General features: G+C 35.1%; 1 protein-coding gene across 7 annotated transcripts in view; it reads right to left on the bottom strand.

The window, feature by feature from the left end:
- Window positions 1-23,230, bottom strand: part of MFSD8 (major facilitator superfamily domain containing 8) — a 37,591-nt gene that overhangs the window by 5,350 nt on the left and 9,011 nt on the right. The window contains exons 2-9 of one of the 7 annotated variants that reach the window (XM_021681499.2): window positions 21,176-21,267; window positions 19,348-19,391; window positions 12,945-13,185; window positions 11,971-12,084; window positions 9,596-9,740; window positions 8,816-8,871; window positions 4,404-4,512; window positions 1,546-1,680 (exon numbers count right to left, since the gene is read on the bottom strand). In XM_021681499.2, the coding sequence (XP_021537174.2) occupies window positions 1,546-1,680; window positions 4,404-4,512; window positions 8,816-8,871; window positions 9,596-9,740; window positions 11,971-12,084; window positions 12,945-13,185; window positions 19,348-19,391; window positions 21,176-21,194 (863 nt within the window). In that variant the 5' untranslated portion in view covers window positions 21,195-21,267. Of the gene's footprint in view, window positions 1-1,545; window positions 1,681-4,403; window positions 4,513-8,815; window positions 8,872-9,595; window positions 9,741-11,953; window positions 12,085-12,944; window positions 13,186-19,347; window positions 19,392-21,175; window positions 21,268-23,230 lie in introns of those variants that run through there. The other 6 variants (XM_044912621.1, XM_044912622.1, XM_044912624.1 and 3 more) reach the window with 6 other exon arrangements.

The following is a 23,230-nucleotide window of genomic DNA, read 5'->3' as shown; positions in this document are numbered from 1 at the left end:
CTGTAAGAATGCCAGGACTGCTCTACTCTATGATGCATTTATTATTATTTAATTTTGAATATAAATCTATGTCTATGTTTGTATCTGTATCTTGGCCCCTCTATTTGGCTCTATAAGCATAGGAATCTTCATAGTATCTCCCATTGCACCTAACCCTACACATTGACTCATGATTTGTTAATTGATTTTAGAACTTTATAAAGTTCTAAAGTATTATTTTTTTTAAAGATTTTTAAAATTTATTTATTTGAGAGAAAGAGTGAGAGAGAGAGCATGAGCAGGGGCAGGAGAGGGAGATGCAGTCTCCATCCCAGTACCCCAGGATCATGGCCTGAGCAGAAGGCAGACTCTTAACAGACTGAGCCAGGCCAGGCGTCCCTAAAGTTCTAAAGTATTATTAAAGCATTTTAGGAATAACTAAATTGTTAGCATTGTCTAAACTCATCAACTAATGTCCCATCTCAGACTATATGAATGAACTTAATTTACAAGCGCTTTCCCCAAAGTGTGTTCATTGCATTTGTAGTTTTACAAAATGCTTCTTTAAAACAATGTTCTTAGGGCGCCTGGGTGGCTCAGTTGGTTAAGTGTCTGCCTTCAGCTCAGGTTGAGATCCTGGGATCCTGGGATCATCCCAGTAGCAGGCTCCCTACTCAGCAGGGGGTCTGCTTCTCCTCCTCCCTGTGCTCCTGCTCTCTCTCTCTCTCACAAATAAATAAAATTTTTTTTAAAATTTAAAAAAAGAAAACAATGTTCTGTGGTCAAAGTTACAAGTAACTTTGAGAAATGCTACATAATGTCTTTGTCATTATGGTAATATTATATATATGTCCTGAAGATTTGGAAGTTTTAGAGTAAAGAAGTTTGGTAATTTTAACGAGAATTTTCCAGACTTAACCATTAATTCTTTTCTGTTGCACAACATATATTACCATATAGCAGAATAAAGTTTTATAAAATACACTTTTAGAAATACTTAAAAAAAACCATAATATACAAAAGATATGTTAGAAGAAATTAATTCTTGTTCTCTCTCTCTCTCAAATAAATAAATAAAAATCTTAAAAAAAAAAAAAGGGGGGCACCTGGGTGGCTCAGCCGGTTAAGCGTCTGCCTTCGGCTCAGGTCATGATCCCAGGGTCCTGGGATCGGGCTCCGCATGGGGCTCCCTACTCAGTGGGGAGTCTGCTTCTCTCTCTGCCCTTCACTCTGCTTGTGCTCTCTCTCGCTCACTCTCTCTCTCTCTCTCTCAAATAAATATCTTTAAAATAAAAAAAAGAAATTAATTCACTTTGCAAAATATCTTGCTTTACCAAAGAATATATCATATGGTATAGAAATATCATGCTCCCTTAATAAACTTTAAATCTGTTTGTAAACATTCAAGGACTAAAAGTAATACATAATTAGAGAAAAAATTTCAGTTATTTTACTAACACACTTGTGTATGTTGTTAGCTCTGTTTCATGTTTCACTTTAAAAAAAAGACTTTTTTAAAAGTCTACTTTAAAATGCACTGAAACAAAACCAAAGACACATACTTACTTCTTGGAAAGTAATTTAATCCCCATGAAAATAATAACCGCCTCAACTCCAAGAGCAGCAAGTATTATTCCATCATATAATACAGCTTGTTCTCTAGTCCAGGCATACATATCCATTGTTAATGGAGTAACGATTCTAAGAAAAACAAAAAAATTATTCTTATTTTATTTAAATCATAGTCATTATAAATATGAAATAGAAGCTTTAATAATGATATTGATACATTCAAGAATTTGCATCCCTTTTAACAAGGACACCAGCTCTACATAAAAAAAAAAACAAAAACACATTTTAAGCACATTTTGTTGTTACATGCACAAGCTACTAAGTTTGACTGTATTTTTATTTACTACTATTTATTTTTAATTATATAAGTAATATATCCCCATTGCAAAAAGTCTGAAGGACAGGAAAAGAAACAAACCAACCATAATTCTTACCATTCTAACTAACTAGTCATGGTTAAACTGGTTTAAATTGGTTTCTTTTTAATTTAATTGAAATAAGTACTAACATGATAATGTTACTATTATTAAGTGATGAGAAACTTGTTGGATTTTCTTTCTTCCTCAGTCTCTTTCATCCCTATTTCTGAATGTATTTCTTTCCCTACTTTTTTTTTTTAAGATTTTATTTATTTGAGAGAGAGTGAGCGAGAGAGAGAGAGAAGGAGCAAGGGGAGGGGCAGAGGGAGAGGGAGAAGCAGACTCCTCTCTGAGCAGGGAGCCCGACGTGGGGCTTGATCCCCGGACTCCGGGATCATGACCTGAGCTGAAGGCAGACGCTTAACTGACTGAGCCACCCAGGTGCACCTCTTTCCCTACTTCTGAATGTTGTTCTTCTTTTATATGACTGTCTCCTTCCTTGCCAAGCTTCTTTTCCTGCTCGCTATCTCCTCTATTAACTGGTTATAAAATGGAACTGAAATACATTTAAGATATTCATTCTTTTTTTTTTTTTAAAGATTTTATTTATTTGATCGAGGAAGACACAGCGAGAGAGGGAACACAAGCAGGGGGAATGGGAGAGGGAGAAGCAGGCCTCCCGCGAAGCAGGGAGCCCAATGCAGGGCCTGATCCCAGGACCCTGGGACCATGACCGGAGCCAAAGGCAGACACTTAACAACTGAGCCACCCAGGCGTCCCTAAGATATTCATTCTTAAAAAAAAAAAAAAGAACATCACCATTTTTAATTTTAAAATCAGAGGAGCTGATGAGGAAAATGGTTTGGTAGTTTCTCAGTAAGTTAAACACAGAATTCCATATCATTCAGCAAATCCACCTCTGGGTATATAAGCAAAAGAACTGAAAGCAGCGGGCGCCTGGGTGGCTCAGTTGGTTAAGCGACTGCCTTCGGCTCAGGTCATGATCCTGGAGTCCCTGGATCGAGTCCCGCATCGGGCTCCCTGCTCGGCAGGGAGTCTGCTTCTCCCTCTAACCCTCCCCCCTCTCATGTGCTCGCTCTCTCTCATTCTCTCTGTCTCAAATAAATAAATAAATAAAATCTTTATAAAAAAAAAAAAAAAAGAACTGAAAGCAGGGACTCAGATACCTGTACACCAATATTCATCATAGCAATATAGTGTTATTCACAAGTGCCAAAAGTAACCCGAATGTCCATTGATAGATGAGTGGATAAATGAAACTGGTATATACACACAATGGAATATTATTTAGCCATAAAGGTATGAAATCCAGATACATGCTATAACATGGATGAACCTTAAAAACATCTTGCTAAGTGAAAATAAGCAAGACACCAAGGACAAAAGGAAATTTGTTGTATGATTCCATTTATTTGTGGTACCTAGATTGGGCAAACTCATAGAGAAAGTATAAAAAAGGCTATACCAGGGGCTGGGTGAGGGGGAATGGGGACTTACTGTTTAATGGGTGTAGAACTTCTGTTTAGAATGATGAAAAGATTCTGGAAATGGATAGGGGTTATGGTTGTACAACATATGTGAATATACTTAATGCCACTGAATTGTACAATTAAAAATAGTTAAAATGGTACATTTTATGTTATGTATATTTTACCACAGTTTTTAAAAATGCCCCCAAATCAGATGAACTGAAATTTTCACATACCTCAGTAATTTTAAAAATAAAAAAGTCAAGCAAATCTACATGTACTGGCACAAAAATGTTACAATTATTGACAAAGGAATAAACCAAATTTTCAAATGATGTCCATATTCTATGTTGATTTAATACACACACTACACACACACACAACACTACTTACAGTTGTATAAAAAAAAATTTGAAAAATTAATACTAAAGTATTAGCAGGGGTTACTTCCAGAGAAAGAAAAGGATGTGGAGATATAGTTGTAGTCTTTAGAATATTTATACCAAGAATGTACTATTTTTATAATATAATGGAAAGGCATTTTAAAAATAAAAAAGCTGTATGATAGCTGAAGGTCAACAAAACCTATAAAGGCAGAGATTTTGTAATATGCTAGTTTTTTTCAGGATCAGAGCTTAAATAGAGTTAACATTGCCAGGCTGAACCCCATACATGTAAATAGAGAGTTATATAGCTTAAAGTTAATTAAATCATGGCACTAAAGTTTTAGAACTATATTAAATATATATCTAACACTCAGAAAAAGAAAAGAAAGACTAGTGAAACAGATTCCTTTATAAGGAAGATAAAGTAGTAAGATTACAGAGAATTAACTATATTCAGGTTAAAAGCATAAAATTTATATATACTTTTTATATCATGACAAAAAATATGCCTTACAGTAATAAAGTTTTTGAGAACATCGATATAACTGATTAATGTTACATGAAGAAATACAGGTTATTTACATAATATGATTTGATGAAGACAGAATAAAACTTACGTTTCAAAAAGGGCAAAGATAAACAGAACCACGAAAAACAGAACATTGGTGGCCACAACAGCAACTTGATCAATATTTCCTTGGGGAACCTGAACTTCATCTGTACTTGCTATAATAAACAGGAGAAAAATTATATTACTTAAACAGCTAATTTTTCTTATGACACTAAAATAATGTAGAAATTATATGTAGCAATTCTATGAGTAAACATTTGAAATCACTTTTAGGCTCAAAGCAGTTTAAAAGTAACAATTTACATGACAGAAATAATTTTTAATTTTTTTTTTGAAGATTTATTTATTTATTTGAGAGAGAGCACAAACAGGAGGAGCTGCAGAGGGAGAGGGAGAAGCCAACTCCCCGCTGAGCAGGAAGCCCGACGTGGGGCTTGACCCACGACCCCGGGATCATGACCTGAGCCAAAGGCAGACGCTTAACCAACTGAGCCACCCAGGTGCCCCAACAGAAATAATTTTTAAATGGCATTTTAAAATAAAGTGAATTTTCTTCCCAGAAGCTATACTTTAATTCTGTTATCCCTCTCCCTCTGCCTCTCCCCCTGCTTGTGCACTCTCCCTTTCTCGCTCTCAATAAATGAATAAAATCTTCAAAAAAAAATAAATTTCCATTGCAAGTTTTTTCCCTATTTCACCTAAATCTTAAATTTACGAGGATTTCAATGAAGACCTCAAATAGTTTATTAAATCAGTTAGTTCTGTGATTCACTTCAATGGATATATATTTTGAATTTCAATGCTATGTGAAATTAGTATTAGTAAATATCCTTATGTTATTACCACAATTTTTTAAAGTCCTTATGTTATTATTTATATTTTCATAAAGAAATATATTTTGCAAATAACCACCAAGTTTTGATGGTGGTTTTATAAATTAGGAGGGCAAAGTGAGTGTACTGACTTACCTTGAACTATGTAGTTAAGCTGCACACTCAGTATTCGCTATTCCTGATATAATTGAGAAGTGCGAAGCCATATAATCTACTTATATACATTTGTCATGCTATTTTATAATTTACCTACTTATTCAGAGTAAACCAGGCAAGTAATTCAAGAACGTGCTCATTTTATGCTGTCTTTAAGCAGCGGGGGGGGGGGGGGGGGCCGCTACTTCCCTCAGATACAGTAAGTTTCTCTTAACTGTTTTCATAATAGTGCTCGCCTTTGTATCTCAGGATTCTGGACGCTGGTCCTTGTGGGCCTTGTATTATTTTGGATAGACCTCCCTGATTTTCAATCACCATCTAGAAGCCAGTCTTTACATCTTTGAATCAAAAAGCAACACTGCCCCAAGTCAGACTGGAGTTTGCTTCACATGTGGTTAGTTTCCTGTGGCCTCCACCCACTACTGGCTTCAGCGGGAAAGCTCAGAAATGTTGCATTCTAGACTGTGAGGCTTGACTGGGTATCCAAATTATCAGAATTTTTAAGAAAAGAATACATTCATATATTGATTCGAAGATGATGTAATTAGAAATTATAATCTATCCAATGATAATATTTTTAATAATAGGGAAAAAGCAGACACATTTTATTTAAATATTTACTGAAATTTAAAAATGACTTTTGTTTTGGAAATCATTTTGAAGTACCGAGAATTCTTAAGAAAGAAAATAAATCTGGTCTTTCTAAACTCTCGTTTGTGCTTTAGGGCCGTGCTGTGCAACAGAACTCTGACATGGTGGAAATGTTCTTTCCCTGTGTTGTCTAATATAGTTAGCCACTAGCCACATGCACCCATAATTAAACACTTGAAATGCTGCTAGTGTGCCTGAGGAATTTCTTAAATGTAATCTAATTTCAATTTAAATAGCCAAATGTGGCTGGTGGCTACCATATTGGACAGTGTGATTCATAGACCAGCAGCATCAGCTCCCATGACAGCTTATTATAATTGTAGATTCTCAGAATATCACTAGGTTTGCTAGATTTAGTAAATAAAAATACAGGATACCCAGTTAAGCTTGAATTTGTGATAAACAATAACTTTAAGTATTTTCTCTGTAATATTTGAAATTTAAGTATAAGAGGGGCGCCAGGGTGGCTCAGTCATTAAGCGTCTGCCTTCGGCTCAGGTCATGATCCCAGAGTCCTGGGATCGAGCCCCGCATCGGGCTCCCTGCTCAGTGGGAAGCCTGCTTCTCCTTCTCCCCCTGCTTGTGTTCCCTCTCTCGCCATGTCTCTCTTTGTCAAATAAATAAAAAATAAAATCTTTAAAAAAAAAAATTAAGTGTAAGAATGTTCCATGAAATATTTGAGGCATATTTATACTAAAAGATTATTTATAAAAATAATAAATAGTAAATAAAATAAAAGATTATTTGTTGCTTATCTGAAATCTAAATTTAACTGGCTGGGACACATTTACACTAAAAAATTATTCAAATTCAACTGGGCATCCTGTGTTTTATCTGGCAACCCTAATTAGACCTCTCCCCAGGCCTACTGATTCAGAACTGGCATTTTAACAAAGTTTCCAGATGCTTTCTAAGCATGTTAAAGTCAGTGAAGCACTGATCCATATTGTTATCCCCTTCTAACTTCTCAAAGATTTCGCTTTGGTGTATCTTCCTTTTCTCAGCACCTTATTATACTCACCCTCTTCAAATTGTTCATTCCTTTTACCTGATAGGTCCTTTAAGTTAGCACCCTATTTTTCACGTTTTAAGCAAAGTGGCTTATACCCCCTGCTGGCACTTCCTCACCATTCTTTCTTTCCTTTCCTTTTCTTTCCTTTTTATTCTGAAAACTTTCAGATATATATTCAGCCCCTATATTGCCACACTTAACTCATCTACCCCTTCCTTTCCTTTTTTCTCTCACTCTCTCTTTGTTGCTGTAGTGTTTTTCACTGGCTTACTCTGAAATTTGTATCTCTAGCTTTGATCTCGACTGCCAAAATTACAAATGCCTCCAGCATTTTTGAGTTTTTCTAGTGTAGCAGTATATTTAGCTTGATCCAAACTGAAATCATTTTCTCTGTTCAGCCAATGTCCCTTCCTAAATTCTTGTTCTCTCCCATTCTTTCATTTATCTAGACTCAAAACCTGACAGACATCTTCAACAACTCCCTCTATTCCTTAATATGCCCTATTCAATCTGTCGAGAATCTTGATTTTTTTTTCCTCCAAAAACTCACATCTATCCCTTCTCCATTCTTAGCTGCTGCCCTAGTTCAGGCCTTCACACATCTGGATTAGTCTCACATGGAATCTATTGTTACACTTCTCCTTTTTTCAAAAACTTACTAATGCTCCTCACCACTCTGCTCTCCACCCTACTACTTTTAACTTTACCTTCCACTAGTTTTGTTGTGAAAATTAAATAAAATTGCTATAAAAGTGCCTGGTAAAATAACACTATGTCTTTTTCACAACTTTACAAACTCCTTAAAGGCAAGAACTGAGTTGCAAGCTTTTGCACAGAGGGGAACACTCCACAAGGAGGAAAAAATTAGTACTTAAATAGTGGTTTATTTAGTAAAATATACCTACTGACCAGACTGGGTACCTACTTCTGAGTCAGAGAAAGATCTAAGGGATGAAAATGTATGTTTGTAGAGTATACCAAAAGAATAAAAATACACAAGAGAAATCTATTCCCATGATTAAGGGAGGAAAGAAATGCTTGAGACAGAAAGACACATTTGGTAGGAAAGTTACTGAAATCCTTCCAAAGAACTGCAGGGTCTTAGGACATTGGCTCTTTACGAACAAGATGAAGTGATTTTTAGCAATGGTTTTAGCCTTGCCAATCACGAACACCAAATAACTGATCTGGGCATGCCTTTTTATTTATTTTTTTAATTTTTAAAAATTAAAAAAAAAATTTTTTTTTAAGATTTTCTTTACTTATTTGAGAGAGAGAGAAAGAGATTGAGAGAACGAGTGGGAGGAGCGGCAGATGGAGAAGCAGACTACACTTGGAGCAGGGATCCCTACTCAGGACTCGATCCCAGGACCCTGGGATCATGACCCAAACCGAAAGCAGATGCTTACCCGACTGAGCCACCCAGGAGCTCCTGGGCATGCCTTTTTAAAAAATAATCAATTTAGGAGCGCCTGGGTGGCTCAGCCAGTTGAGCGTCTGCCTTCAGCTCAGGTCACGATCCCAAGGTCCTGGGGTTGAGCCCCACTTTGGGATCCCTCCTCAGTGGGGAGCCTACTTCTCCCTCTCCCTCTGCTGCTCCCCCTGCTTGTGCTCTCTCTCTCAAATAAATAAATAAAATCTTAAAAAAATTATAATCAATTTAGGTAACTTTCAGTTTTGAAGGTCCTCCCCAGTCACCCACTGTACTGTCCTCAGAAGCAAAATCAAGTAAATATCAGACAGACAGAATCATCAGAAACACTTTGATAATGTTCTAGTAATTTAGTCAAACAGGTTAAATAGTACCTTCTTCAAAATTAACATTTTTACACTGTCGTCCTGAGTCATCCACACGATGTTCTCTTAAATAGAAAAACATAAGTATTGTATCCATGAAAAACTTAGTATAATAGATAAATGACTTAAATTTATTAGTAGCCTTCTATTTTTGCACATTCTGATATGGTTTCTTTTACTGATTTCTGAGTAATGAAATTATTACCAGTGAGATATAACCAACAAAATGTAAAAGATACAAGTTACCATTCTTATTATATTATACTATAAAATGAAAAATAATATTCAATTCATTCAAAAGCACACATGATCTACCTTAATAAATATTTGACATTTTCCAGTGATTTTAAACATTTGTTGTAAATGTTTTTGGGCCTTTGGATAAAGTACTCCAAAGAAATATAAAGTAACAAAACTTTTGTAGTTTTATAAAATTTCTTCTAATAAATAAAAGATATGAGAGATATAAGTAACTTTTGTATTTAAGATTGATACCAATCATTAATCTACTTAAAATGTTGCTTTCATGCTGTTCCCCCACTTAGAAACCTATAGTTAGTAAATCAAGATCAAACCTTGAGTCTTCAAAGACTTTATTCTCATTTATTGGATTATCCATTATTTCAGTTATGAGTATTATATTCATTAGCTGATCAAAAAAACATGAACACAACTATAGACATCAAAAGCCAAATAAGGCCTTTACAGGAATAATTATCTTCCAATAATGATAATGCTTATTTAATTTCACAATCTACAAAGGTAGTTTTATCATTTCTATCTAATTACCTTAATAGAATAAGGATCAGAATAATATTTAAAACTCCCAGGAACGCTCCAAGTAAAACTGGTGCTGTGTACATGTTTATATGTAGTTTAATGGTATCCCATGTCACGCCTTTTTCTCCAATGAGAGCAAAACAAGTCTGAAAAACTTAATGAAATAAAATGTATACAGACGAATTATTAAGTGGGAGGCACAAGCTAAAAAAATGTGAAAGACATTTACCATGAGATTGGAAGCAACATTATGGAATCATCCATCTACATCATGCATCTCAATAGAGTCAAGAAAGTTAGTTCAAGGGAAGGGGGCAAAATGTTACTTTTTCTGTATAAAGCAGAGATATTCATACAGTACATAAAAGAAACACAACTGACCTGTGGTATTAGGAAAAAGTGTCTAAAAAGGCTCCTTAGGGGGACAGTAATGAGAAAAGTTTGAGAAACACTGATGAATATATACTCACAAAGTATTATATCTAAAGTAACTTGTCAGTATCTTCCTTTTTAAAAAATATCTCCACAGGAAATCTAAATTATCCAGTTTCTTCTATAAATAAATCATGATTTAATTTAAGAAACAGAATGTCACATTTTAAATCAATATTTCAAATTATCACTGTGTATATGGTATTTAAATTATATGTTTTTTTAAAATTTGGATCTATGGCAAAAATCAGATTGGAAGAGTACTGGTTTGCTTTCCTGATGTAGATTCTATATCTGGCTCTTCCAGTAATTTACATGTAACCTTAAGGTAAGGATGAAGTAAGACACTATATATAAAACACTTAGAACAGTCTCTGGCACATAGTAAGCATTCAATAAATGCTAGTGCTGTTAATGTGGCTACTACAGGAAAGGTCATCTAATCTTTTTCAGGCCTATATTTACGCATCTATATATAATACAAAATATTTAAATGAGCTAATCTTTAAAATACTTTTTTTTCTTTTTCTTTTTGATTATTTCTTTTATTCTAAGGTTGAAAATGTGGCAAATCAATGAACAAGGTGATATAAATTTTAGTGCTAATCTTTTTTTTTCTAATGTCCTGTCTGCCTTTATACTAGCAGGTACTGTCTCTGAACCTCAGTTTTTCTTGGCTCTAAAATGCTATGAGATTTATTACATGCTTTTATCTCATTTATTTTATTTTGTTTTATCATTATTTAACCCTTAAAATACTTAAGTGGTCAAAATATTTACTGAGAACCTAAGTCTATACCAGGTACTGTGCTAGATACTGAGGTAGAAAAAGACCCAGACTATGCCCTCATATATTTTATAAAATGCAGTTGGTCCAATTATTCTACATTTGTGCTTATTATATTTTACTCCAGAATACTAAACTGAAACATTAGATTTTGGTGAAAGATAAATTAGATTCTCTTTTTTAGAGCTTTTTCTTAGCTATCTAAAAGGAAGTAATGGAGGGGCGCCTGGGTGGCTCAGTTGTTAAGCGTCTGCCTTCAGCTCAGGTCATGATCCCAGAATCCTGGGATCAAGCCCCGCATCAGGCTCCCTGCTCAGCGGGAAGCCTGCTTCTCCTTCTCCCACTCCCCCTTCTTGTGTTCCCTCTCTCACTGTCTCTCTGTCAAATAAATAAATAAAATCTTTAAAAAAAAAAAAGAGTTATAAAAGGAAGTAATGGAAACGGATGAGGGTGGGATATTAATGATGAAGTAAACTGAGCTGGATTCAAAGTGATGATATTCTAACTGCAGTATTCAAAGCATGAGCCAATTATATGGTTTTTTAATATCTTTCTAAGCATAAAAATTACTAATTTATCTAATCAGCAAAAAATTACTTGCCTTGGGGAAGTATTAAATCTCATTAATAATGTTTTACACTCAAAGTTCAAATGAAGTTTTGGAAGAAAAATGGTCTTTAAACAGTCTTTTAAAAATTCTTTCATTTTCTTCAACCTTAGAAAAGTCTGAAAGGCATGGGCAAAGAGCAAAAGGGTTAAGAACCTCCTATAACTTTCCTCAAATCCTCAGTCAAAAGAATTTTGTTTCTAATAAACAGGGAAAAAAAGCAAACTATTATTGAGATGTCAAGCTAAATGATTATTTCACAGAGCATATACTCAGGAGTTAGAGTTAGGTTTAAACCTCATATTTCCCATTTGCTATCTGGCTGACCTTGAATAATTTACTTAGATTCTCTATGCTTTGGTGTCCTAATCTGTAAAATGGGACTAATACCATTTACTTTAGAGGACATTTGTTAACACATATAAAGAGCCTAGCCTCCTGTTGGATCAAAAAATACTAGTTTCCTTTCAGCTATGAGGTTTTACACTTGGATTCCATTTAACATTTGAACCTCAAAAGTTTTCCCAGTTTAAGTAATGACAAGTGAAAAATACCTACCTGGACCTAGAATAAAACCTAATGCTTGACATGCGCTAGTGTTTGCCATGGAACTTGTTCTTTCCTGGAGGGAAGTAGCACCAGCAATATATGATCTAATAACTGCCACATTTCCTAAAAAAAGATACAATAATTCAAAGTAAAAGAAAATATCCTTCAGTTTATAAAATTCAACTTAATTAGGCTTTATATAGAACAAAAATCACTGCTTCCTCTTTATGATCATACCAAGCATGTACATTGAGAAAATGTTATCAATTAATGGAAAATATTGCTTTCAGTAACATGAAAACACAGTTAAAGATCTGAATGAATGAAAAAAAGGCATTACAGAAATGTTAAACTTTTTTTCTTCATTAAATATGGAGAAAGCACATTAAATATGGAGTGAATGGCATACCAGTGATTGTTACAACTGTTTTTAAAAGATGTCACAAACTCTGCATGCTTAGGACCCATAATATAAGAAACAGAAAAAGAAATCCACTATGAATTTGACTGAAAAAAAATTTATTGAAAAAAATTTCCTTGAGTTCTTATTATGGCAAGAGACTCTGTAAGGGGCCACAGCATATTTTAGGAAGTCATAAATTGTCTCTAATTATAAAAAGTTTACTATCTGGTTGGTGATAAAGATGAAAACAGTGCAAAACAGGATATAAGCAAGTGCCACAGACAAGCTAGAGAAAGGAAAGATCTGTTAAGGGGTAGTTACCTAAGAAAGCTTTATGGAAGATGTGGAACTTGAACTGAATCTTGAAGGATGAAGAATGATGGGAACAGAATCAAGAAACTATAGGTAATGGGAACATTATGAGGAAAGGCAAAATGATAGGAAAGATATTTGTCTATTTGCAATGAGAGATCTATATATAAGATATGAGATTATAAGGAGGTGACACCAGGTGATAGAGGGCCATAAATGTCAGGGTGAATGTGAATCTGACACAGCCGAACATATACATAAATATTACCTGCTCCAAATCCCACCAATCCACGAGCAACCAACATGTAGTATTTATTATGAGAAGCTGGAACGTGGACATACGCATAGAGGCAGTTAGCCGCGACCGAAATGAAGATGGAGACAATAAGAGGTTCTTTTCTTGGTCTATAATTAGACCACAAACCAAATATAGGTGAAGCTACCATTTGGCCAAGACTAAATGAAGCAATAACCCAGCCCAAAAAACTTGCATCAGCTGTCTGATCAATCTGCAGAAAAAAGTACAATGCTTTAAGAATTGTTATCCAAGAAAAATAAAGTTTAAAACTTATATAAATTTTTTCAGACCATGTAATATTTCCTATTTAAAGAAATAAAAGCAATAATTCTAACATACAAGTTTTGTAACACAATTACTTATAGTAAGGGATTCAAACTTCTGACATTACAATTAAATGTGCTACCAATTCACTACACACTAGGAAAAATGCTTGGGAAGCTTCATCTTTTAGAATGATTATGGGAATTTCTGGTTCATAAAAATCTTGTTAAAAAATAATCACATTATATATATATATATATAAAACAATAACATCATAAAATAATATGCCATTCTTTAATTAGTATAAATGTAAATATAATTGGTGGCGCCTGGGTGGCTCAGCTATTTGAGCATCTGCCTTCAGCTCAGGTCATGATCTCAGGGTCCTGGGATTGAGCCCGGCATCAGGCTCCCCGCTCAGCAGGGAGTCTGCTTCTCCCTCTCCCTCTGCCCCTCCATCCTGCTCATGCTCTCTCTGTCTCTCTCTCTCTGTCTCTCTCTTCTCTCTCTCTCTCTGTCAAATAAATAAATAAAATCTTTTTAAAAAATAATGTAAATATAATTGTTTAGACTTATGGTACTCCATAAGCTAAATAGCCATTAGCACCGTAAATGTATTTTTTAAAAAACTGGGCACAATAGTCAAATGCTTAAAGAAGAGAATAAAAACACAAAAGTTGAAAGAGAATTCTCTCATTAAACCTATTACTAATTCTTCCATTCAACACAGACAACTTAGGATTCTACCACTGAAAGAGGGTTTATATATCATGATGAATATTGTGGAGAGAACCAAATGATTAAATTCAGAAAATGAAATACTTTAAAAAAATAGAAAATTTTAGCTCACAAAAGGGACTATGGAATAAATTAACAGATTTTTAAAAAATATATGATAGACTATATAATAATTAGGAAAAATCAGAACCATTAGGAAACAAGATTAAACATACTCAGGTTAAGTGATAGAACAATTTAAGGAAAACCATGGCTGTGTCTTTTCTAAAGATATTTTTAAATAATTTAAAACCGAAATATTTGGGTACATTTTCTTGTGGGGATGAGAAAAAAGAGTGAATACATATAATGATACACAATATTAAAGTTCTAGCCTTAAAAATATCTCTTATTTTAGGCACTCTGGTTTTTATTTTCTACCCACATTACCTTTAGTGCCTTTGATCTATTAAAATATAAAATAACCAGGTCATAAAAAATTTTAAATTAATTTTCAAAAAAGCAATAAAAACTCAATTTAATGATAAATGTGGTTTGAAAGCAAAAGGATGCAAGTGTCTTCTCAGGATATCAATTGATTATAGTCAATTATCCATCTCATGGACAGAAGCTGACTCTCAGGGATGGCTCTAACAATATGAATAATATTTGCTCGAGACCAATGGAAACTTTTATTTATTTATTTTTTTAGAGATTTTATTAATTTATTTGACAGAGAGAGACACAGTGAGAGAGGGAACACAAGCAGGGAGAGTGGGAGAGGAAGAAGCAGGCTTTCCGCCGAGCAGGGAGCCCGACGCGGGGCTTGATCCTAGGACCCCAGGATCATGACCTGAGCCGAAGGCAGACACTTAACAACTGAGCCACGCAGGTGCCCGGAAACTTTTATTTTAGTTGGCTACTATTCTTTACAGTGACTGGAAAACTAGAATCTGCTAGAATTCTGTTAGAATTGCAACAGAAAATAAAATGGTTTGGGAGATATAGGTTCTACACTATAACAGAAGGTGTCACTTTAGTAATTGAACTGTTATCTGTGCTCTCTCTCTTACAGTAATAACAGCATCTTATTTCTGGTCCTCTGGCCACCTCTGGTGATCTCTATCATACTGTTTTCAAAATAAAATCCAAACAGCTTATTATGAAAAACTCACTCACAAGTTGGCCACTGTCTCTCCTCTCTAAACTCCTCTCTCTGCATGTACCCTTCCTCCAATTCTAACTTCCAGCCACACAGAACTGTATGAAGTTTCCAAAATGAGCCAAGTTCTTTGCCTCCAGGCCTTTGCGCTGGTTTCTCTACTGCCCCCTTCTACCAGCAATGCCTCCCCAACCTCCAACTCCCTGGCCCCCACCTTTTCTTTAGGAAACTAACTTCTGCAGACCTTCAAAACTCAGCTCCAGTGTAACTGACTTTGGAAAGTCTTCCAGAATTTAAGTTTGGATTAGAAACATCCCCCTAACAGCCCATGTCTGTCTGCCTCTCTCTCTCTTTCTCTCCCTCTCTCTCTCTCTCCCTCCCTCTCTCTCACAAACACACCCATACTTTTTTTTTTTTTAAAGATTTTATTTATTATTTAGAGAGAGCAAGAGAGCAGGGGGAGCAGTAGAGGGAGAGGGAGAGAGAGAATCTCAAGCTGACTCCGCACTGAGCACAGAGCCCCACACAGGGCTTGACCCCATGACCCTGAGATCATGACCTGAGCTGAAATCAAGAGCCAGTTGCTTAACCAACTGAGCCAGCCAGACACACCACACCCATACTTTTAGACTTTTAGACTTTTACGGATGTATAGTATATGGTAATAATCTGTAATTAACTTGTTTGGTTTTGTACACTTCAGTGAAAGCTGGATCTATATCTTCTCTAACCAAAACCCTCCCCAAACTCCAAAGTACATGGTATTGAATTTCAAAACATTATTCTCTAAACATGTTAATAATACTAACAAAGTCAAAGTTCTAGAAATCTTCATGCTTTGCTACAGGAATTAAGACATGAATATGGGTGTTCCAAGCCTCTTTATGTATAGATAATTGCTTATTAATTCAATTAATAGTCACTTAATCCCTCTCTGTGACAAAACCTGTGCTAGGCAATAGGGAGAGAAAGATGAGTTAATACAGAGTTTCCAAACTGGGTTTCATCATCAAGGAGTTTCCAAACCAGGCTTTACTTATCTGGTATTTGAGTAGCTGGTGGTGGGGGGTGGGGAGGGTGGGGGGTGAAAATCACATGTTTCAATTTCTTATCTGTCAAGTAAGGATAACTTCACAGAGTTGTCAAAAGAATTATTTGAGCCAATACCTGTGTAGTGCTTAGGGCAATGTCAGCATATATATGCACTCAATGAATGTTACCTATACTGTATAAAAACTAGTATTTCTTAGTACTTTGTTTTACTAATATGTCAATTTTATTATTATATTTTAATATAATCCATGCATGAGTATTCCCACTATCTTCCTGGCCCTGTAAGATAACCTATTCTTCCAATTCAAAATCTAGGTTTAAGAATATAAATCTTCCTGGAAATTTATCTCACTTCTGGGCAACAAAGCCTAAGGAATCACTTGCCTGATGGCTATCTATCAGCCAGAGCCAGAAAGAGGTACAATTCAGAGGTTCACACCAGTGCCAAATTCCTTTCAGACAAATAATTTACTGTTTTGTTTTGTTTTCTCGGTTTTTTTTGGGGGGGGGTCTAGCTTTTTATCTTTCTTATAGATGTCTTTTAAGCTAATATTTGTCAACATATTATCATAAAAGAGATGGTAGCCTTAAATTAAGAATTAAAAAGTTTAAGATAGTAGGTAACACAGCACTGTGGTTAAGAGTCAGATTTTGGCTTCAGATAGGTTTTGGCTCTGCCATTTTCTAGCTGTGTGACCTTGGGCAAGCTACCTAACTTTCTGAGTGTGAGTTTCTCCACCTGCCAAACAGGAGTGATAATAATCATTTCACAGGTTGTTATGAATTATCAAAAGATGAAAGGTTTACTAGTGTACCTAGCACACATTATTGTTATGAAATAAGTTGAGAAAATTAGTTGATAAGTTTTTTAGTGAAACTGTTATAGTTGTATTGCCAAAGAATTAGTTACAAGTTCATGTACTCTAAATTTACCTTTCAAGGGCTTTCAAATATTTGGAGAAAGGAGTGTACCTTTTCAAAATTCAACATATTGTGCTGAATAGACCTAATTATTGTAAATACCTTTCTTTCGATAATTTTGAGGTTAAACAGACTGAATACAAGGACCACAGAAATAAAAAGAGTTTTGACACATGGAAATATATTTTTGGCAAAGAACTGCTCTAGAATTGTTAAATATTCTGCTTTAATTGTAGTAACTATGCCAGTAAGGAAAGAATTTTTAGTGTCATGGGTAACAATTGCCTGTAATATAATTTTTTGATTAATTTTCAAATAAATTCCAAAATAGCAATGAAAATGTGGCACCAAATCAATAAAAATGACATTTGTATTTGTCCTTATATTCCTTTTAAAATATCAGATATTTTAAGTCAGCATTTTCAAAAAGTTAAAAATTCATAAAAACTAAAAAGTCTAAAATGAAATATTAAATGTCAATAAACTTCTTGTATCATAGGCATTATTTTTAATCTCTAAGTATTCATCAAATATTCTAGCATTTTTGTTGAAGCTATCTGACCATCCTAACAATCTAGTAGGGAAGTTAATTCTCTGTAAACACATTGTTATGGCACTCAGTGATAAGTGTTAATGATAACGGGGTACGGAGGTACATAGGAAAACCTTTTAACTCACACTGGGCTGGGGGACAATCAGAGAAGGCTTTTCGGAGGAGCATTGAACAAAGCCTTGAAGAATGAATAAAAGATAACAGGAAAGTAGGGTGGAAGGGAAGGACAGAGAAAAGGAGAGATGAAGGCAGGGAAAGCATTCCAGAAAAAAGGGGGAAAAAATGTATAAAGACCCTAGGAAGCTAGGTTCATGCAAGTAGAATGTCTAACAAATTGTTGGCTATAGATCTAACATGGACCGGGGTGCCTGGGTGGCTCAGTCATTAAGCATCTGCCTTCAGCTCAGGTCATGATCCCAGGGTCCTGGGATCGAGCCCCACATCGGGCTCCCTGCTCGGCGGGAAGCCTGCTTCTCCCTCTCCCACTCCCCCTGCTTGTGTTCCTTCTCTTGCTGTGTCTCTCTCTGTCAAATAAATAAATAAAATCTTTTTAAAAAATAAATAAATAAATAGTTAAAAAAAAAAAAGATCTAACATGGACCAAAGCTTAGGATTTAGGCTACAACACACACACACACACACACACACACACAGGCCAACCTCTGGGAAAGCCAACATATAAGGAACAAGTTGATAAAGAAAACTCACAAAAGAATTTAAGAACAAATATTTAAAGAGCAAAGCCAGGAGAAAGAAATGTACAGAAGCTAAGAGAGGGTTTTCAGAAGCAGGGAGAGGACAACAATGTCAAACGCTATCCAAATATCACCTAAAGGACTGAAAAGTATCTATTTGGTCAGCAATTAAGTCACTGATGACTTTAACAAGAGCAGTTTCAGGGTAGCAGAGGAGTTAATCAGATCGTAGCAGTTTAAGGAGTGAATAGGAGGTTGAAGAGTACAGAGGAGCTCCATCAAGAACCTTACATGAAGTATTGTTATAGATGAATTATGTCTGCAACTTATGTACTGATTTTCATTAAGTTCATTTCTGGAGATTTAAGATAGAATTGACATATATTTACATTATGTTATATGTCATATATATATATATATATATATATATATTTTTTTTTTTTTTTAAAGATAGAATTGGCAGGACTTGATGATTAACTGATGTCAGAGTACCCACTAAACTTGCATCTTCTTGACCCCCTCCTTCCCATCTAGTAACCAAAGAATCAAAATACATATATTATCTATTCTTTTTACAATGTCACCTGACAACCCAAATTAATTCTATAAGAAAGCACAAAATTATTCCATATAAATGTCATTTGTACATTTTGGGAATTCAGACTATGTGTAGTTTAGTTTCTTTTTTTATCAGGGAGTGGGTATTGATGGGATGTGAAAGTGGCTAATAAGTAGGTTACCACACATCTACATTTGCCTGGGACTGTCCAGGTATAATCCTGTTTTCCTGATATAGTACTCCCTTCACTTCAAGAGTGTTCTGGTTTGCACAATAAAGCATTTGATCACCTTACCTGTAAGCCTCTTTTGAGGAATTATTATCTCAAGTTACTCTAGTAAGGACTAAGTCAATAAAATACCAAAGAGACTCTTAAGAAAACTCTTAACTATATAAGAGTTATTATTACTATAGCTACTTAAGAGAATAATAGTTTAAAGTGTACAAACCTTTTGGAGATATGGCCATATTGACATTATCACAATAGAAAATCCTGTAAAGAGGCAAAATTTGTTATTTATACTTAAAATGATTTCATCACTATTTATAGATAGAATTTTTTGAACTATAACATGGACCTTATTTATTTCAAGATTTTATTTATTAATCTGACAGAGAGAGCGCACAGGGAGAGCGGGAGCAGCAGGCTCCCCGCTGAGCAGGGAGCCCGATGCGGGGCTCGATCCCAGAACCCCGGGATCATGACCTGAGCTGAAGGCAGATGCTTAACCAACTGAGCCACCCAGGTGCCCAATACTTCATTCTTTTTATTTTTTTATTTATTTTATTTATTTATTTTTAAAGATTTTATTTATTTATTTGAGAGAGAGAATGAGATAGAGAGCATGAGGGGGGGAGGGTCAGAGAGAGAGGCAGACTCCCCGCCGAGCAGGGAGCCCGATGCGGGACTCGATCCCGGGACTCCAGGATCATGACCTGAGCCGAAGGCAGTCGCTTAACCAACTGAGCCACCCAGGCGCCCACTTCATTCTTTTTAGAAAGCCTATTTTAAAAAATAATTTCCTCTCAGCGGGGAGCCGGCTTCTCCCTCTCCCTCTGCTGTTCCCCCTGCTTGTGCTCTCTCTCTGACAAATAAATAAATTAAATAAATAAATAAAAAATAATTTAGTTAATAGTCTCATTTTAGTGTATTTTGAATTGACACATTGATTTTGAGGAAAAGAGGCCTAGAAGAGTAAACTAATATTTGAAATCAAGGTTACAATTTCACAATCAAGAAACTTATAAACAGGTAAAATGTTTAACATACTAATTAAAATCTAAAGTTAAAATAATTTTCTTTTTTGCTATTAAAATTATTACTTATAATTTTAGATAATTACTAAAAATTAGAAGTATTTGATTTTATTTTAATTCCAGTATAGTTAACGTACAGTGTTATATTAGTTCTAGGTGTACAATATAGTGATTCAAGAGTTCCATATATTACCCAGTGTTCATCATGACAAGTGCACTCCTTAATCCCCATCCCCTATTTAACCTATCACCCCACTCCCTCCTCCCCTCTGATTGGCCATCAGTTTGTTCTCTATAGTTAGTTAAGAGTCTGTTTCTTGGTTTGTCTCTCTCTCTTTTTTTTTTCCCTTTGGTTTTTGTTTTGTTTCTTAAATTCCACATATGAATGAAATCATACTTTTTTGGTCTTTCTCTGCCTGACTTATTTCGCTTAGCATATTCTCTAGCTCTACCCATGTAGCCTGTAGTTGCAAATGGCAAGATTTCATTCTGTTGATCTGTCTTCCATTGCTTTAATTTGCAGGGGCCAGCTACAGAACCTAAGAAAGTAGAGGAAAAGATTTTCCTCCCCACCACATATACAATGGACTATTATTGAGCCTTAAAAAAAAAAGGAAATTCTGACTCATATTATAACATGGATGAACCTTAAGAACATTATGCTAAATAAAATAGTCACAAAAAGAAAAATACTGTATGATTCCATTTATATGAAGTATCTAGAGTAGTCAAATTCATAGAAACAGAAAGAATGGTGGTTGCCAGGACGTAGGAGTAGGGGGAAATGAGGAGTTGTTTAATGCGTACAGAGTTTTAGTTTTGCAAGATGAAAAAGCTCTGGATATTGGTTACATAATCATGTAGACAAATGTAACGCTTCTGATCTTAGAAATAGTTGAGATGGGAAATTTTATATTATGTGATTTTTACCAAAATAAAATAATAATTTAAAAAATTAAGTGACATTAAAATAAGATACTTTCTGAATTTTTAAAATTATATATAATTTCTAATACTTACCTACACTGCTGAGAAACATGGTAAGATATAGAATCCTAATAGATATCCATCGGCTCTTATAATGTTCTTCAGTTTCTATAATATCCCATTCTCTAGGATTAAAGAAGAAAAAAGTAGTATAATGTTATCTCAGTATGTACAATTTTATTTTCTCTCTCCTAAAGTAATTAAAAAGATATGACAGAGGTATAATTTACTAATATTGGTTCTTGCTGTACTAATTATCTATGAATAAGCATTATTTCTTTGAATTTCAGTAGGTTATATTAATGCATCACTATACACAGAAACTTGGGAGACATCAGGTAGCTTAAAAAGGCATAACATTTTGTTAACTAATTATTTTGCTATCATTGACCTGCTATAAATCGAGTGTTGGAATTTGTTAAACTGACAAAATAAATGAAGTATATCAAAATAAATCAAACTGGCTACAACAACTAGATCTCCTATGGATGGGATATACAACTATTACATATTTTAAAAAAATAATTACTATCGGGCGCCTGGGTGGCTCAGTTGCTTAAGCGACTGCCTTCGGCTCGGGTCATGATCCTGGAGTCCCTGGATCGAGTCCCGCATCGGGCTCCCTGTTCGGCAGGGAGTCTGCTTCTCCCTCTGACCCTCCCCCCTCTCATGTGCTCTCTCTCATTCTCTCTCTCTCAAATAAATAAATAAAATCTTTAAAAAAAAAATTACTATCATCATTATGACATGTTTCTATTTGATAACAGTAAATTGACTTTGCTGCAGGAAGCTATTTTGGCTAGATACTTTCAGCAAAATTAATGTAGAAGTGACACCAGAAAAGTTTGATGTGACATTCCTAGGCCTGGGACCTCTAGAACACTTGCCTTTGCTCCAACATGGGTTACCAGACAAGTTCTATTAGTGGACTAAAGAGAGTCCAAGGTCCTTCTAGACTGGGTTGATCTTTCATATAAGCCTATGACCTGGAGTAAAGGCAAGTATATTAAGCATACATCTTACTTCAGTCAGGTGATACATGAGGGTGTGTATGGTTTCATTACATTCTCACATTCACATACAGAAAGAGTTAATAAATTTACCTTAATGTGAGCTTTATGTTTTCAAATAATTAAGACAAACACAACAGACAAAATGTCTTCTTATGTTCTAAAGTTATTTTCTAAAATAGACCTTAGAGCTGTCAAAGTTGTCTTCAAAGAGAAACTTTTCAAAAAAGAAACTTTTTTTTTTTTTCAAAAGTGATGTGATTGGGAGTGGTAGAGCGAAGGAAGACAGCTAACATTAATTGGATCTACTATGTGCCAGGTATATTAGCTGCTGATATAATATATATGAAGTTCTTAATACTATATATGCCATTCCATAAAAATAGACTTTTCACCATAATGTAGCATACTTGAAAAATAGCAGAACCCCAGGGGCACCTGGGTGGCTCAGTTGGTTAAGCAACTAACTCTTGATTTCAGCTGAGGTCATGACGTCAGGATTGTGAGGTTGAGCCTCATGTGCGGCTCCTCACTGGGTTCTGCACTGGGTGTGGAATCTGCTTAAGATTCTCTCTCTTCCTTTCCCTCTGCCCTTCCTGCCCTCTCCCCAGTCTAAAAACCAGAACCCCAGATGCTCATACTGATCATTCTTGACTTACAATGGGGTTACCTCCCAAAAAACCCATTGTAAATTGGAAATACATTAAGTCGGAAATGCATTTAATATAACAAACCTACTGAACACCATAGCTTAACCCAGCCTACCTTAAACATGCTCAGAACACTGACATTAGCCTACAGTTGGGAAAAATCATCTAACACAAAGCCTGTTTTATAACGAAGTGTTGAATATCTCATGTAATTTATAAAATACTGTACTAAAAGTGAGAAACACAATGGCTGTATGGGTACAGAATGGTTGAAAGTGCATGGGTGGGTTATGCTGGTGATCAAGTGGCTGACTGGGAACAGTGGCTCACTGCCACTGTCTAGCACTGCAAGAGAGTAGCCTATCACGTATCACTAGGCCAGGAAAAGATCAAAATTCAAAATTTGGAGTATGGTTTCTACTGAAAGC

The sequence above is a fragment of the Neomonachus schauinslandi genome, chromosome 2 (assembly GCF_002201575.2).
Source record: "Neomonachus schauinslandi chromosome 2, ASM220157v2, whole genome shotgun sequence".
Lineage (NCBI taxonomy): Eukaryota > Metazoa > Chordata > Mammalia > Carnivora > Phocidae > Neomonachus > Neomonachus schauinslandi.
This window is presented reverse-complemented; position numbering and strand designations above follow the sequence as displayed.